Here is a 16,327-nt window from a genome sequence, read left to right as displayed (position 1 = left end):
TTAAGGTGTTCACTGTCATCTTCACCTGTTACAAGGATGTCGTCCAAGTAACACTGAGTCCCCGGAATCCCTTGCAGGACTTGTTCCATCGCTCTTTGCCATATCGCTGGAGCCGATGCTACTCCGAATACCAATCGATGATACTGGTAAAGACCTTTGTGAGTGTTTATCGTGAGATACTTCCTAGAGGACTCTTCAACCTCCATCTGCAAATATGCTTGTGCTAGGCCAATTTTTGTAAAACGCTTCCCTCCAGACAGTGAGGCGAAGATGTCTTCTATCCTTGGAAGAGGATATTGTACTGTGTGAAGGACAGGGTTCACCGTCACCTTGAAATCCCCACAGATGCGAATCTTCCTTGGCTCTCCGGACTTATTGCTTAACGTTTTCTTCATGACAGGAACGATGGGTGTCGCCCACTCGCTCCAGTCGACCTTAGACAACACGCCCGCCTTCTCCAGATTCTCCAGCTCTGCCTCGACAGCTGGACGAATTGCATATGGTACCGGTCTCGCTTTGAAAAATTTGGGAACTGCATTCTCTTCTATTTTTAACGAGACGGTTACGCCTTTAAGCGTGCCCAGTTCTTGTTGAAATACCTCTTTGGTGTTAGCTAAGATTGTTGACAATCGTCCAGGAGTGACGTCTTCATCTTTTTTACTGTCCACCGTCATTGCATGAATGGAATGCCAATCTAAGTTTATCTTCCTGATCCATTCCCGTCCCAATAACGGTGGTCCACCATTTGGCAGTATGTAGAGATACAATTTCCGTATTGTCTTGCCATTGTATTCGACAGGCACCCTTATTTTTCCTCTGGGGTATACTTTTTGCCCCGTATACATCGTCAAGACGATGGATGTCTCTCTCAAGGGTATGTGTGAGAATAGCCGCTCGTAGTCTCGTCGATTCATGACGGTTAGCGCTGATCCTGTATCCAATTCCATTTTAACTTGGGACCCTGCTATCGTGAGGGTGACCCAAATGGTTCGGTGATCCTCTTTTGCGATTACATTGTGAAGTTTGAGACAGCTTAATCTCCTGTTCTCGGATTCACTATCGCTCATCTGGTCTTCGGAACTACTGTCCGTCATCTTTTGTACTTTCTTGTACGGTTCCTTAGTAGCCTTTTTGTTGTCGCTGGTCTTCTTCCCAGACCTACAAACTCGTGCAATGTGTCCAATCTTCCCGCATTGTCTGCATATTTTGTGTTTGGACCAGCAGTCCTTCTGGTCATGGTTAGTTCTGCCGCAGCGATAACATTTTGCAAATCCCTGTGTCATTTCGTGGGTGCCGTATTCCTGTGGTTTTTGTTGAATTTCTGCAGCTCCCCTGGCTGCTGCTTCATACGATACTGCCACGCTGAAAACCTTATCTAGCGTCAGCTCTTTTTCTGTGAGTAACCTCTTCTGTGTTCCTTCACTCAGGAGTCCACAGACAAATTTGTCCCGTAGGGTATCTGCCAGTCCTGCTCCGAACTGGCAGTGCTTTGATAGCTTGCGTAGTTCCGTAAGATACTCAGCATTGCTCTCATCTTTGTGCTGAGTTCTCCTGTGGAATTTAAATCTTTCTGCTATCAACAGCGGTGCAGGGTTTAAGTGCTCCTGTAGAACAGCAACAATTTCATTAAAACTCTTCGCCTTCGGTTTGGCTGGAGTAATCAGATCCCGCAATAGGCCGTACGTTCTAGCGCCCATTACGTTTAGCAATATTGATGCCTTTTTCCCCTCCGCTATTTCATTTGCCTCGAAATATACCTCGACTCTTTCCACATACGTGGTCCAGTCCTCTTATGTATTATCAAAAGCAGTGATACAGCCAGTCTTCGGCATCTTGCAAATCTAAAATGGCGTCTCCCGCGCTTTGCCTTCTTCCCCGATTTAACAAAATGGCGCCTCCCGCGCTTTGTCTTCTTCCCCGCTGTTGTTAGCGCTGCTTTCCACGGTTTCCTGCGCGTTAAATATTAATTCGTTTTCTTTTATTATCTTCCCGTCGTGGAGCGGACCCTGTGGGACACTTCCCTCCTTCTTCTGAGGTCCGAACGCTGCCCAGCTTTGAAACACCGGCCGCGCCCTGTGTGCTCCACCCTCTCTCTCTCTCCTTGCTTCCCGACTCGCTGCCCGGCCCCGTTGAAAGGCCACCCAATCGAGCTTCAGCCCGCCGCAGCCCAGGAAGGATCAGAGCACTACCTGCCACCAGCCCGATTAGCTGGGAAACCACGGACCGAGGAACCCAGCCTGGCTCTGGAAAGTCGCTCCTGCAAAGCCTTGAACCCGATGATTGACGGGCGACGCCCGTTTCTCGAGTTTCAATGGCCTCTTTTTTTTTCTGGCTCCGACCTTCAACAACGTCGTCGGAGCTGCTGCTGAGTTGCAGGTAAGTTCGTTTCTTTACTCGTCGCCAGTGTTAAGTCCGTGAATGATTTAGACACGGACTAGCAGGAGTGAAAACAAACAGATGTTTACTGGTGGAAGTCCATAACGAATCTAAACAACAGAGGCTCTCTAGCGCCTTTTATACAGGGGTGGTCACTGCCGGTACTGCAGTCTGAGACCAGTTATTCTCTTAAAGGTACATACACAACAAATCCTAGTTTTGTTTTTTTTGAGTGGGGGGCAGGGTAGCTTTCACAGGAGGCTGCACTTCAGTCATGAAACTTTGGAGAAGCTCTGTTCGTTGCTGCAGCCAGATTTGCAACCAAGGTCCGCAGGACGGACAGCTCTGACTGTGGCAAGTAACCACAGCTCTCAACTTTTACACGCCAGGAGCTTATTTCAGGGAGCCACATCGAACTTTTGTCAGATAACCAAGTTGTTGCACACTTTTTTTTTAATAAGGTGAGCTATGGCTCACTTGGTAGCACTCTTGCCTCGGAGTCAGAAGGTTGTGGGTTCAAGTCCCACTCCTGAGACTTGAGCACAAATATCTAGGCTGACATTCCAGTGCAGTGCTGAGGGAGTGCTGCACCGTCGGAGGTACCATCTTTTGGATAAGATGTTAAACCGAGGCCCTGTTTGCTTTCTCAGGTGAACGTAAAAGATCCCATGGCACTATTTTGAAGAAGAGCAAGGGAGTTATCCCCAGAGTCCTGGCCAATATTTATCCCTCAAACAACATCACTAAAACAGATTATCTAGTCATAATCACATTGCTGTTTGTGTGAGCTTGCTGTGCGCAAATTGGCTGCTGCGTTTCCTACATTATAGCAATGACTACACTTCAAAAGTGCTTCATTGGCTGTAAAGCGCTTTGGGACATCCTGAGGTCGTGAAAGGTGCTTCCTTTGTTTCTTTGACAGGGTAGCTAGGTTTATACAATTTGACAGTGCTCCCACATAGGTGACTGAGAGTCCCATCAAACTTTTCAGAACTGCCAGTTTCCACAGGGTTGTGGGGATACTGATTGCACCTACTTGGCATTGCATAGCCCAAATGTAAACACTGCAGAGGCTTCCATTCCCTAAATGTGCAGCTTATTTATGACGATAGACACATCTTGTTGCATGTGAATTCATGATATGCTAAGAGTTGATCTGGGGGTCGCCTGGATAGATCTGGGGGGGTGGGGGGGGGGGTGCCTGGATAGATCTGGGAGGGGGGGGGGGTGTGCCTGGATAAATCTGGGAGGGCGGGGGGGTGCCTGGATAGATCTGGGGGGTGGAGGGGGGGTGCCTGGATAGATCTGGGAGGGGGGGATGCCTGGATAGATCTGGCGGGGGGGGGAGGGGGGTGCCTGGATAAATCTGGGAGGGGGGGGGTTGCCTGGATAGATCTGGGAGGGGGGGGGTGTGCCTGGATAGATCTGGGAGGGGGGGATGCCTGGATAGATCTGGGAGGGGGGGGTGCCTGGATAGATCTGGGAGGGGGTGTTGCCTGGATAGATCTGGGAGGGGGGGTTGCCTGGATAGATCTGGGAGGGGAGGGGGATGCCTGGATAGATCTGGGAGGGGAGGGAGATGCCTGGATAGATCTGGGAGGGGAGGGGAGGGGGGGGGGCGGAGGGGTGCCTGGATAGATCTGGGAGGGGAGGGGGGTTGCCTGGATAGATCTGGGAGGGGAGGGGGATGCCTGGATAGATCTGGGAGGGGGGTGTGCCTGGATAGATCTGGGAGGGGGGGGTGCCTGGATAGATCTGGGAGGGGGTGTTGCCTGGATAGATCTGGGAGGGGGGGTTGCCTGGATAGATCTGGGAGGGGAGGGGGATGCCTGGATAGATCTGGGAGGGGAGGGAGATGCCTGGATAGATCTGGGAGGGGAGGGGAGGGGGGGGGGGCGGAGGGGTGCCTGGATAGATCTGGGAGGGGAGGGGGGTTGCCTGGATAGATCTGGGAGGGGAGGGGGATGCCTGGATAGATCTGGGAGGGGGGTGTGCCTGGATAGATCTGGGAGGGGGGGTGCCTGGATAGATCTGGGAGGGGGGGGTTGCCTGGATAGATCTGGGAGGGGGAGGGGGAGGGGTGCCTGGATAAATCTGTGGGGGGGGGGTGCCTGGATAGATCTGTGGGCGGGGGTGCCTGGATAGATCTGGGAGGGAGTGCTTAGATAGATCTGGGAGGGGGTGCTTGGATAGATCTGGGAGAGGGTGCCTGGATAGATCTGGGTGGGGGGGGGGGTGCCTGGATAGCTTTGTGGGGGGGGCAGGGGGGCTGGCGTTTGGATAGATCTGGGGGGTGCCTTGCTGTATGTGTCCAGTATTGTCTCAGAAATTGTGGTAGCATGTTGTGTGGTTCACAACTCTGCACTCAGGAAGGGACTGATGGTAAATGTCCCAGAGGAAGCCAATGCTGAAGACCAAGCCCATGAAGAACAGGAAGCAGGTGCAGTGGCAACAGCACCTGGACTGGTGAAGTATAAAAGCATCATGACAACTCTTAGCACATCATGAATTCACATGCAATATGCTGTGCCAATCATCATTAATGAACTGCACATCTGCACATGAGCCAGACTCATTCAGGACATCATCTTAGATGCACAGAGCAATATTTTTTCAAAGTTTTTGCCCTTCAAAGAGCAGCCTCCTCTCCCAAACCTATCTATAGTAAAATCCTTGCTCCTCACAGCTAGCCATCACATCATTATCCCGAACTGCTAAATCAACACATTACTTACAAGACAACCAAACACCAAACAGTCCGATCAAATATTCTGGTGATTTATTGCAACTATTTACAAAAACACTTGTTATTTTTCCAGTGTTGACTCTCATCTGCCAAAATTGCTCACTATTCCAGAATCATTCTGGAATGCAAAGATAAACCCCGGCTCCTATTCTCTACTGCTAACCGTCTTCTGAAACCCCTCTCCCCTGTCTCCTCTACCCTTATCTCCGATAACATTTGTGAGGAGCTCATGGACTTCTTTGTCTTTAAGATTGAGACCATCCATTCAGCTGCCTCTGCCACTTCCCTTCCTTCCCCTAGCCCACTGGGCCAAACTTCCTCTACGGTTCCCCCCTGCCCTAGCCCTGAACTCACATCTTTCTCCAGTTTCTCTCCAATCTCCCCTCATGAACTCTCCACGCTCATCTTGTCCATGAGACCCACCTCCTGCTCCCTCGACCCTATTCCCACCAAACTGCTGACTACCCAACTTCCTTTTCTGGCTCCCATGTTAGCTGATATTGTTAACAGTTCTCTCTCCTCCGGTACTGTCCCCCTTCTCCCTCAAATCTGCAGTCATCACTCCTCTCCTCAAAAAACCAACCCTTGATCCCTCTGCCCTTGCAAACTACCGCCCCATCTCCAACCTCCCTTTCCTCTCCAAAGTCCTTGAACGTGGTGTCGCCTCTCAAATCCATGCCCATCTTTCCCGCAATTCCATGTTTGAATCCCTCCAATCAGGTTTCCGCCCTTGCCACAAATACTGAAACGGCTCTCATCAAAGTCACAAATGACATCCTTTGTGACTGTGACAAAATAAACTATCCCTCCTCATCCTTCGCGACCTGTCTGCAACCTTTGACACGGTTGACCACTCCATCCTTCTCCAACGCCTCTCCACCGTTGTCCAGCTGGGTGGGACTGCACTCGCCTGGTTCCATTCTTATCTATCTAATCGTAGCCAGAGAATCACCTGCAACGAATTATCATCCTGCTCCCGCATCGTTACCTCTGGTGTCCCCCAAGGATCTCTCCTTGGCCCTTCCTATTTCTCATCTATATGTTGCCACTTGGTGACATCATCCGAAAACACAGTGTCAGTTTCCACATGTACGCTGACGACACCCTGCTCTACCTCACTACCTCTTCTCTCGACCCCTACACGGTCTCTAAATTGTCAGACTGCTTGTCCGACACACAGTTCTGGATGAGCAGAAATTTTCTCCAATTAAATATTGGGAAGACCGATGCCATTGTTTTCGGTCCCCCGCCACAAACTCCGTTCCCTAGCCACTGACTCCATCCCTCTCCCTAACATCTGTCTCAGGCTGAACCACACTGTTCGCAACCTTGCTGTCATATTTGACCCTGAAATGAGCTTCCGATTACATATTCGCAGCATAACAAAGACTGTCTACTTCCACCTCCATAACATCGCCCGTCTCTGCCCTTGCCTCAGCTCATCCGCTGCTGAAACCCTCATCCATACTTTTGTTACCTCTAGACTTGACTATTCCAATGCACTTCTGGCCTCCCACATTCTACCCTATGTAAACTTGAGGTCATCCAAAACTTGGCTGCCCGTGTCCTAACTCGCACCAAGTGCCATTCGCCCATCACCCCTGTGCTCGCTGACCTACATTGGCTCCCGGTTAAGCAGCGCCTCGATTTCAAAATTCTCATTCTTGTTTTCAAATCCCTCAATGGCCTCGCCTCTCCCTATCTCTGTAATCTCCTTCAGCCCCACAACCACCCCCCCCCCCCTCCAAGATATCTGCGCTCTTCTAATTCTGCCCTCTTGAGCATCCTTGATTATAAATCGCTCAACCTTTGGTGGCCATGCCTTCTGTTGCCTAGGCCCTAAGCTCTGGAATTCCCTGCCTATACTTCTCTGCCTCGCTCCCTATCTTTCCTCCTTTAAGACACTCCTTAAAACCTACCTCTTTGACCAAGCTTTTGGTCACCTGCCCTAATTTCTCCTTATGTGGCTCAGTGTCAAATCTTTTTGTCTTATAATACTCCTATGCAGCGCCTTGGGACATTTTACTACGTTAAAGGTGCTATATAAATACAAGTTGTTGTTGTTGTGGCCACACAAGATTTTCTCTGCTTATCTCTTCTACATCTGAGGGCCTGGGGTGTGAGATGTAGACGGCTGCTGCAAAATATTATGAGCCAATGGGATGGAGGTGGCCCTTCTCACAGGGCCGCTAAGTCCTTGGATTGACACACGACAGGCCCTGACTCTGTGCCATGGATTCCTTAGCAGTTTGGTCCTGAAAAGCTGAAGGCTTCTGCATGGAGCTGATGGAGCACTCCTCTGTGCTGCTACCAAGGGAAAGCAGCTTCTTTGACATGTGCACCAGCTACTCCACTGGTACAGGAGAATCAGCAGGAGAATAGACCTCATGGAATCAGGAAAATCCTGGGTCAATTGAATATCCTCTACTCCCACTGAAATGCTGCCCTGTATAGATTGCAGTCCAATTGTTATGGACCTCTGCCAAGAGTCCCCCAGTATTTATAGTCCTTCATTTAATGTATTGAATTGACTAATTTGCCTGGATCTCTCATGAAACAAGGACAGTTTGCAGATGCTCATGCAGCTGCCACTTTTCCCAGCTGCCTTACAATGAGTTGAACCCCTCTCTGATGTTGGCACACTACAGGCCAATGAACTCAACCACTACCCCAGCCATCCGCCACACACTCGAGGAGAGGCCACACAGAACCGCCATATGTCTTTGATGCTCTGCTGGTAACTGTTGCTTCATGCAGGACTCCGGAGATCATCCGTGTGCTGTGCAGACATGGGCTGACATGTCTTACACCTCCGCTCAGCTACATGAGGCTCCACTTCCACATCTGCATCCTCTTGTCCTCTGTGTCTCACTATGTGTCTAGTTCTCACCTACTCTGTCTGCTACTCGCCAAGTGGGTGTCTTTGGGCTGCTGAGTGCAAGGGAGAGGGTGAATGACTGGGTGGTTGAATGGGTACAAGTGTTGCCAGAAGTGGAGGGGACGACACTTCCTTGCTCAATCATCCTTCTCATTTGTTTTCTGGTTTTCAGCCTCTGAAGGAAGAAACCGCTCCATGAGCAGCTGCCATCTTAAACAACTACTTTGTGGATCTCATATGAGGATGGTAGAAAGATTGAAGAACATTATATAAAAAAAAGTTTCCATGCTCACAAACCCACTGAAGGCAAAATGACCTCCAGCCCCAACTGCCAGACCAGATTTGAATTCTATGATTGCCAGTTAAAGTGTGGATTTGTACACGTCCTCTCGCTAGAATTATGGAAATTAGCTGCCCCCAGTATTTCTAATGGTGTCAGCCTCCTAGGATGTCAGCAGGCATAAGTCTCACTCTGCCGCACAAACGCCACTGCATCGGGGACCCCGGAATATCGAGACCAGAGAGCCAGCAAGTAAAGAGATAGACACACAGCAGATATAGAGAGCTAACATGTGATGGGATAGACATACAACAGATACAAAGATAAAGAGCTAACATGTGAAGAGGCAGACAGCAGATACAGAGAGCTAACATGTGAACAACAGCAGATACAAAGATACATATTGGTTAAAGAGATATTCAATAGACAAAGAGACATCTGACAGCCAGGAGATAGACAAATGACAGGTGAAGAAATAGACAGGACTTTTAGTTAAGTTAAGGATAACAAAGAAGTGACAAACAAGGCTATAAACCCACCACGCTGCTGTGATGCGTCTTCCATATTAAAATCTGCCACAGAGGAAGCTGGCTTGGAGTGCAGTTGGAATGGAGAAAACAAGCCAGTGTCTCGAACAGGTGGCGATGGTACACAATCTGCAAAGGATTATAAATGGAAAAAACAGAATGTAAAATGAAAACTATGACAAATTATAATCTTTCCAGAACAATATCAGCATTAATCTTTATATTATCTATCAGTTGAATTAAGGAGAAATATTTATATAAATTATTTTAAAATAATGATGCAGGCAAAGAGCAGTATCAAATCGTCAAATGTAATACATGGCTAAAAAGTAACCGGAGATAAACCTCTGCTTCAATGCAAATTATCATAAAGGGAAATGATTCAGGGCCTGGAATCAACTTATCGTGTGTTCTAAGAACAGAACTAATTCATGCTTTCTGGAACTGATTGAACATGACTAGGCAGTGTATCTTATGTTATGTTACATTATTTTGTAAAAAGTGATGGCAACAACTGTGTTCATTAATGGGTGTCTTGTGGGTCAGAGAGTTGAGTGCTGGACTCTGAAGCAGAAAAGAGAGAATTCTGCCAGGTGAATTCACCCAATCTTGATTGGGTGAGCTTGGTTCTTGGTCAGAATGCAACTTAAAATCTTGATTGAGATGAAAATGAGCACTGTTCAAATTGTTCAACTTGAATCTCATCCCCTTGTAGCTAGCTATTCAAGGTGCAACATTGATTACAGTTATGGAACAGCCTGTGGTCATTTATCTCACCTTCCTGGCTGAACATCATGGATGCTGAGTGATTAATAGAATGTGGAAAATGGGGTGTTATTTTAGAAACCTCTTTTTGCCCCCCATCTTTCTACCCGAGGCTCCCAACTCCCACATTACTTGCTTCAGGTGGCAAGGCTAGGTTTTGTCCTTACTGCCATAGTGTCTCTCTGACCAATTGGCATGAGGCAAGCTTATCCTTGGTAAGGCCAACCTTTCCCTATATTGAGCTGACTAACTCTGTCATTAGACATACCACTGTGTCAGCAGAAGAAATACCCGCATTCCAACTGAAGGGTGTAAACCCATGACTATCTGGTTAGAAACTCAGAAGCAGAGATTTAATGAGTTAGGTCACATTGTGACTGCCAATGTCTCCAAGTTACCACACAGCGTCCCCAGATAGGATGTTACATGGCAGCAAGTCAAGTCTCCTTCAACTTGACAGATCCAGATGTGGAGTTATTAGCTACTTAGTTGATTCCATTGGGTATCTGGGATACTGCCATACCTTAATATCACACTGAGGAACGGTCAAACTTGGACAAAGCAATTTGATGGTTGGAGGGAGAAGTAGAAATTCTAAGGAAACAAATATTAATCAATATTTTAAGTTTCCAATTTGAATGAAGTTGTTGAACTTGTCCTGACCCTTTATGCTCAAAGTCCTTAGGTCAATTACAGGTTAACAGCTGTTGGTGAAGGAAGTTTGCAGATTGGCAGGTGCTGGTAAACTTCCCTCTCCCATTCAGAGGAATCTAGCATGAAATGACTGCTATTCTTTCTCCTTTTTAAATACTAGATGCAAGACTTTCAGATATATAGATAGAACGTGATGATAAATCATGATAAAATATGCCTTTGTGGTCTTGCCAAGATAAAAATGACATGCAATTTGTCTCGCATTTCTCTCCATCTACAAACAAAATAGGGCCCAAAACATGTCTTGTGAAGACCAAGACCAAATGAAAAGCTACAATTCTTTTCAAGTTTTTTCCAAGGAAGCCAAATACGTTAAGGGTACTAAGTTTCAAATTGCATTTCTCACAGTCTACCCAGAGTTCCTTGGAGTTCAACTGAGTTATGAGTACACTGCTTCAATATTTTACATTTCAATTAGTAGCTGAGGAGAACTGTAAAAATAAGAGGAGAAAATGAGCACACCACACACCCAATCTAAAGGGTTCTGGAGATGGAAGCTTTACACTCTGCCTCTCGTCTGGGAGGCCCTGGAGATGGAGCACGCGGTGTCCGCCGGCACACTTGAGGCCTTCCACGACCGGCGGGCGCCGCGGGGACTGGAGTGCATCATCATCCCGGCCAACAAGTTTTAATTTAAGTTGTTAAGTTTTATTTAAAGTTTTATTAGTTACAGATTATTTGTTTAAGAGTGCATGAAAAGAGTACACTCTGCCTCTTTACCTCCATGCTCTACCCTTTCATTGCTCTAACAATTAGACCACCTAATTACTTCTCAGTGCACTGACATTAATCTCTCTACTTAGCCACTGAATTCCTAGTTGTCTCACCCTGGAACAGCTGTTTACTGTTGCTTGGTTCACTGGATGACGAGGTCAAATGGTTGATGTTGAGGCTGGCTGGACGATGTTCATCCATCTGTTCCTTCAGCTGTTTCCGTAGGCAGCCACTGGTATGAATACTGTGTTCCAACTGAATCCGAAGGCTTCTGATTTCTGTCAGGAAGTCACTGATGTCAAAGGCACAGGGCCCACCACCATGGTGCTGAACACTTCCAGGGTAAGCTGAGAAGAAAAAAAGTTACTTTTTAAAATTGTGATCTTACCCCTGATTTTCCTCATTTATTTCTCTACATCTGGTATTTATAATGCCAAGCAGCCTGGGCTTTAGACTCTTCCGTGATTGATCAAGGATGGGTATGCCTAATTTTTCTGGAGCTAAAGCGAGACATTCTGGACCAAATTAATTTAATTTTAATGTTTAATGATCTTGCCTTCATGTAAACACCCTCTTGCAACAACTTGATTCTTCACAGCAAATGATCAAACCCCCTTTCTGGCCCGTGTCTATCCATGGTTTTCTCTCTATTCCTGTAGCTGTGGTGTTTTGTCTCTCTTTCTGCAGGTCTCTGGTTCACTATGTCCCTGTGTCTGAATAGGAGTTTATGTGACTGTGTGTATCTAGTGTTTTCTGTCTGTTCACGTGTGTGTGTGTGTGTGTGTGTGTGTGTGTGTGTGTGTGTGTGTGTGTGTGTGTGTGTGTGTGTGTGTGTGTGTGTGTGATTTAGTGAGAGTGGGTGGATGTGTAAAACATGGGATGATTAAGTTTTAATTTAAAAGAGAAAGCAGGGCAGACTGTGTTTTCCCTTGCAAGGGTCTGCTTATTAAGTGAACCATATATATTGTGCACAGTTTTCATATCTACCAATAAATAAAACCGATATTAAAAAATACATCTTACTTCCACAGGAATAATTTCCTAAAATAGCCCATGCTCCCCTCTCTGCTTTCCTCCCATATTCAGCCTCTAACCGCCCTGATCAGCTCCTGCTCTCCCCTCTCAAGTTCATGCTCTGCACTGCTCTTTGCCCCCCCCTGCCCGACATGCCACCTCTGCCCCATGTTCAGCCGCTGCTCTGGTCGCTTCCCCGTCATCCCCCATGATCAGTCCTGCTCTGCTCCCCATGTTTTGTTTCAAGTTCTAACATTTTTAGATTATATCATAACATTAAAATATTAGCTGGGCCAATGCACTGCGGTTTTTTAAATTGAAGCCGTGGCTGCTGTTTCTGATAAGTTTTCTTTTGTCCTTTTGGTTTGAAAGTCTGTAGGCATAATAATGCATATATTGGGACTGAACTCCCTCTGCCATTCAGCCAGGCCACCATTGTAACTCTAGCAGGAATCCAGTGGAATGGCTTGGAAATAGGCTGGGATGTGAATACACCAGGTCCTAACCTAATTTGGGAAATTCTGCTTGGCCATGTAAGGCACGGAGCCTAGGACTGCCATCACAAGGTCGGCCATGTTGGAGCGGGTGGGGCGGGGCTGGGGATGGGAACTCCCTACGCAGAGGGTTCCTGCTCCCAAGCACTTGAGGGACACAGTAAAAGACTGATGAGGAGCTCCTGCCTCCAGAAGGTTGAAAGTGAGCCCCACAGTCTGGATCCTTGAAGATGGTCAAATTTGCTTTTTGGAAAAAAAATAGCATTGGCTCTCTTACAAAGGTGGCTGAAGGAGGCGCAGAATAGAGTATCTGGGGAGCGGGGGGAAGCATAGCCACCCCCACGATAGTTAATAACATAGGGCAGTAGGGCAACTGAGATGTACGTGTGGAGCGTGTGCCAACTGGCCCCATGAAAATGAGTTGTCCTCTGACTGACCCTGCAAATTCTAGCAGGATCAGCACTATTAACCACCAGCCCAATCTACACCATCGCCAGCTGTGGATTTTCAACCCCATAGTTCTGTCTGAAATCATGACATGTTAATGACACAGAAATTCTCTCTAGTCTATGTGGCATTTGATGATGTACGATGGTTTGCTGATGCATATAGTTTCAGAAAGAGGCATAGCCTGCTCAGATGTAAAATCTGAATGGGCTTTATCTAATTATAATTAACAACTCACATGATAGCAAACAAAATAGATTTTCACTTCTCATCCATTCGGAGTGGTAGAAATAATTAATTTTATTTACTGGAAAGACGTTTGACTATTATGACAAGTCTGCTTTTGTCAGAAGCTTTTGCTGCAGATATAATTACTGCAGCTTTCACTATATTTTGAGTTCATTTGTTTCAACCGTTTAACCCAAGTTACCATAATGAGGCTACAACACCAATGATACATTGTTCTGAGATACAGTGTAAGGACTTTGATAAAAGGATTCTAAGAATGCTGAAACACTTGTTATTTTGGTCTTAGAAACAGCATAAAGTACCAGTGAAAGTACTTGTTCTGTTGATTTAACTTGATTATGTATCCATTTGTATCTTGCAATGAAATGTTTTAGTAGCTCAGCCTGAAATATATGGAACAGGTTTGATGGACTAGTTAATCTTTTCCTGTCTTTCATTTTCATATATTTGTTCAGTTCGATTTGTTGAGTGTAATTCTGGGTTGGGAATACAGAAAGCTGAACATGGTTTTTCTAAAAAGGAAGTTGCCGATAACGATCACAGTAACCGCAGATCTCTTAATATATCCCTACTTAGGCCTCAGAATGCCTTAGCTAAGTCTGACTACATCATACACAAGGAGCATATTGGCAGGTCACTAAAATATATCGGTTTAAGTGTGAACTTTTTCTGTAGTATATTGGTACAAGTACACTAAATAAACCCAGTGGTAACACAAAACACAGGGGTAGAAATTTGTCTTGGACAGTAACGGAAGACAGGCGGTATCTTATCTGCTGCCAGTTATACTCCCCGCCTGATACTCAGTTCGACTTCAACAGAATTAAATATCAAGCAGGGTGTGTAACAGGCAGCCGATGTGTTACCGCCAGCTTAGCACTACTGCCCAAGGCAAATTTCTACCCAACAATGTCTGAGATACAGTGCCTAATTTGGGTCTCAGTCCTGGTATTAATTCAGAAATCAAGAATTATCTGCCATGATATGTTTTTCATAACAGTTTACAATACAACTGGAATTGAAGGAATGAAAAACCTGGGCAGAGCCTTCCATGCCGGTGAGATGGAGCAGTTCCTACCTGGGAAAGGTTTCTTTTTCCCGTACAGTCTCTCATACACTTGAATCTCAGTCTGGAGAGAATGGTGTAGCTGGTGGCTTTCATTTAGCTGCTGTTGGAGCATAGTCATCTCCTGCAATAGCCTGGGCAGATGGACAAAGCAAGCATGTCAGAATAGAGAGAATTGACGAGAGTTAGCACAGGTCTATGAAGTGTTCACATCTTGGAGGAAAATTTCCTCTGTCTTATCTGCAGCAAAATTGTAAATGTTTGTTATAAATGGATTTATGGTTTTGTTCAAGCATACAGAGGAAATCTCCCCCTCCTTATTGCTCATAAAGAAACTACTAAGGCAATCTGTCTCAGCGGGATCTTCAATGAATGTCATTCCCAAAACATAGAAACATAGAAGATAGGAGCAGGAGTCGGCCATTCGGCCCTTCGAGCCTGCTCCGCCATTCAATGAGATCATGGCTGATCATCCAAATTCAGTATCCTGTCCCTGCCTTCTCCCCATATCCCTTGATCCCTTTAGCCTTAAGAAATATATCCAACACTTTTTTGAATATATTTAATGAACTGGCCTCCACCGCCCTCTGTGGCAGAGAATTCCACAGGTTCACCACTCTCTGGGTGAAGAAATTCCTCCTCATTTCTGTCCTAAATGGCTTATCCCTTATCCTTAGACTATGACCCCTGGTTCTGGACTCCCCGGCCATCATAAACATCCTTCCTGCATCTAGTCTGTCCAGGCCTGGCAGAATTTTATAGGTTTCGATGAGATCCCCTCTCAATCTTCTAAACTCCAGTGAGTATAATCCCAATCGACACAATCTCTCCTCATACGTCATTCCTGCCATCCCAGGTATCAGCCTGGTGAATCTTCGCTGCACTCCTTCCATGGCAAGAACGTCCTTCCTCAGGTAAGGCGACCAAAACTGCACACAATACTCAAGGTGCGGTCTCACCAAGGCCCTGTACAACTGTAGCAAGACATCCTTATTCCTGTACTCGAACCCTCTTGCTACGAAGGCCAACATACCATTTGCCTTCTTAACCGCCTGCTGCACCTGCATGCTTACCTTCAGCGACTGGTGCACAAGAACACCCAGGTCTCTTTGCACTTCCCCTTCTCCCAATCTATTGCCATTCAAATAATAATCTGCCTTCCTGTTTTTGCCACCAAAGTGGATAACCTCACATTTATCCACATTATAGTGCATTTGCCATGTTTCTGCCCAATCACCCAATCTGTCCAAATCGTACTAGAGTTTCACGACATCCTCCTCACAGCTTACCCTCCCACCCAGCTTTGTGTTGTCTGCAAATTTGGAGAGATTACATCCAATTCCCTCGTCCAGATCATTAATATATATTGTGAACAGCTGGGGCCCTAGGACCGATCCTTGCGGTACCCCACTAGTCACTGCCTGCCACTCAGAAAACGACCCATTTATTCCAACTCATTGCTTTCTGTCCGCCAACCAGTTCTCTATCCAAGTCAATACCTTGCCCCCAATCCCATGTGCCTTAATTTTGCACGCTAATCTCTTATGTGGGACCTTATCGAAAGCCTTCTGAAAGTCCAAATACACCACATCCACTGGTTCTCCCTTATCTATTTTACCAGTTACATCCTCAAAAAATTCCAGTAGATTAGTCAACCATGATTTACCTTTTGTAAATCCATGTTGACTTTGTCCGATCCTGTCACTGCTTACCAAGTGCTCTGCTATTACATCTTTTATAATAGATTCTAGCATTTTCCCCACTACCGATGTCAGGCTTACCGGTCTATAATTCCCCGCTTTTTCTCTACCACCTTTTTTGAATAGCGGGGTAACATTAGCTACCCTCCAATCCATGGGTACTGTTCCAGAGTCTATCGAGTTCTGGAAGATGACCAGCAATGCATCTACTATTTCTAGGGCCACTTCCTTAAGTACCCTGGGATGTAGATTATCAGGCCCTGGGGATTTATCGGCCTTCAGTCCCATCAATTTTCCTAACACCATTTCCCTACAAATACTGATTTCTTTCAGTTCCACCCTTTCATCAGGCCCTAT

The 16,327-nt window shown here is 46.4% G+C and overlaps 1 protein-coding gene across 12 annotated transcripts in view; it reads right to left on the bottom strand.

Moving 5' to 3' along the window:
- pde4dip (phosphodiesterase 4D interacting protein) overlaps positions 1-16,327 on the bottom strand; it is a 330,703-nt gene that overhangs the window by 21,070 nt on the left and 293,306 nt on the right. For all 12 annotated transcript variants that reach the window (XM_085982652.1, XM_085982655.1, XM_085982653.1 and 9 more), the window contains 3 exons: positions 14,283-14,404; positions 11,114-11,347; positions 8,820-8,936 (listed from right to left, as the gene is read on the bottom strand). In XM_085982652.1, the coding sequence (XP_085838778.1) occupies positions 8,820-8,936; positions 11,114-11,347; positions 14,283-14,404 (473 nt within the window). The remainder of the gene's footprint in view (positions 1-8,819; positions 8,937-11,113; positions 11,348-14,282; positions 14,405-16,327) is intronic.

The sequence above is a fragment of the Somniosus microcephalus genome, chromosome 3 (assembly GCF_052327205.1).
Source record: "Somniosus microcephalus isolate GS21.2 chromosome 3, FLI_Smic_1.0, whole genome shotgun sequence".
Lineage (NCBI taxonomy): Eukaryota > Metazoa > Chordata > Chondrichthyes > Squaliformes > Somniosidae > Somniosus > Somniosus microcephalus.
This window is presented reverse-complemented; position numbering and strand designations above follow the sequence as displayed.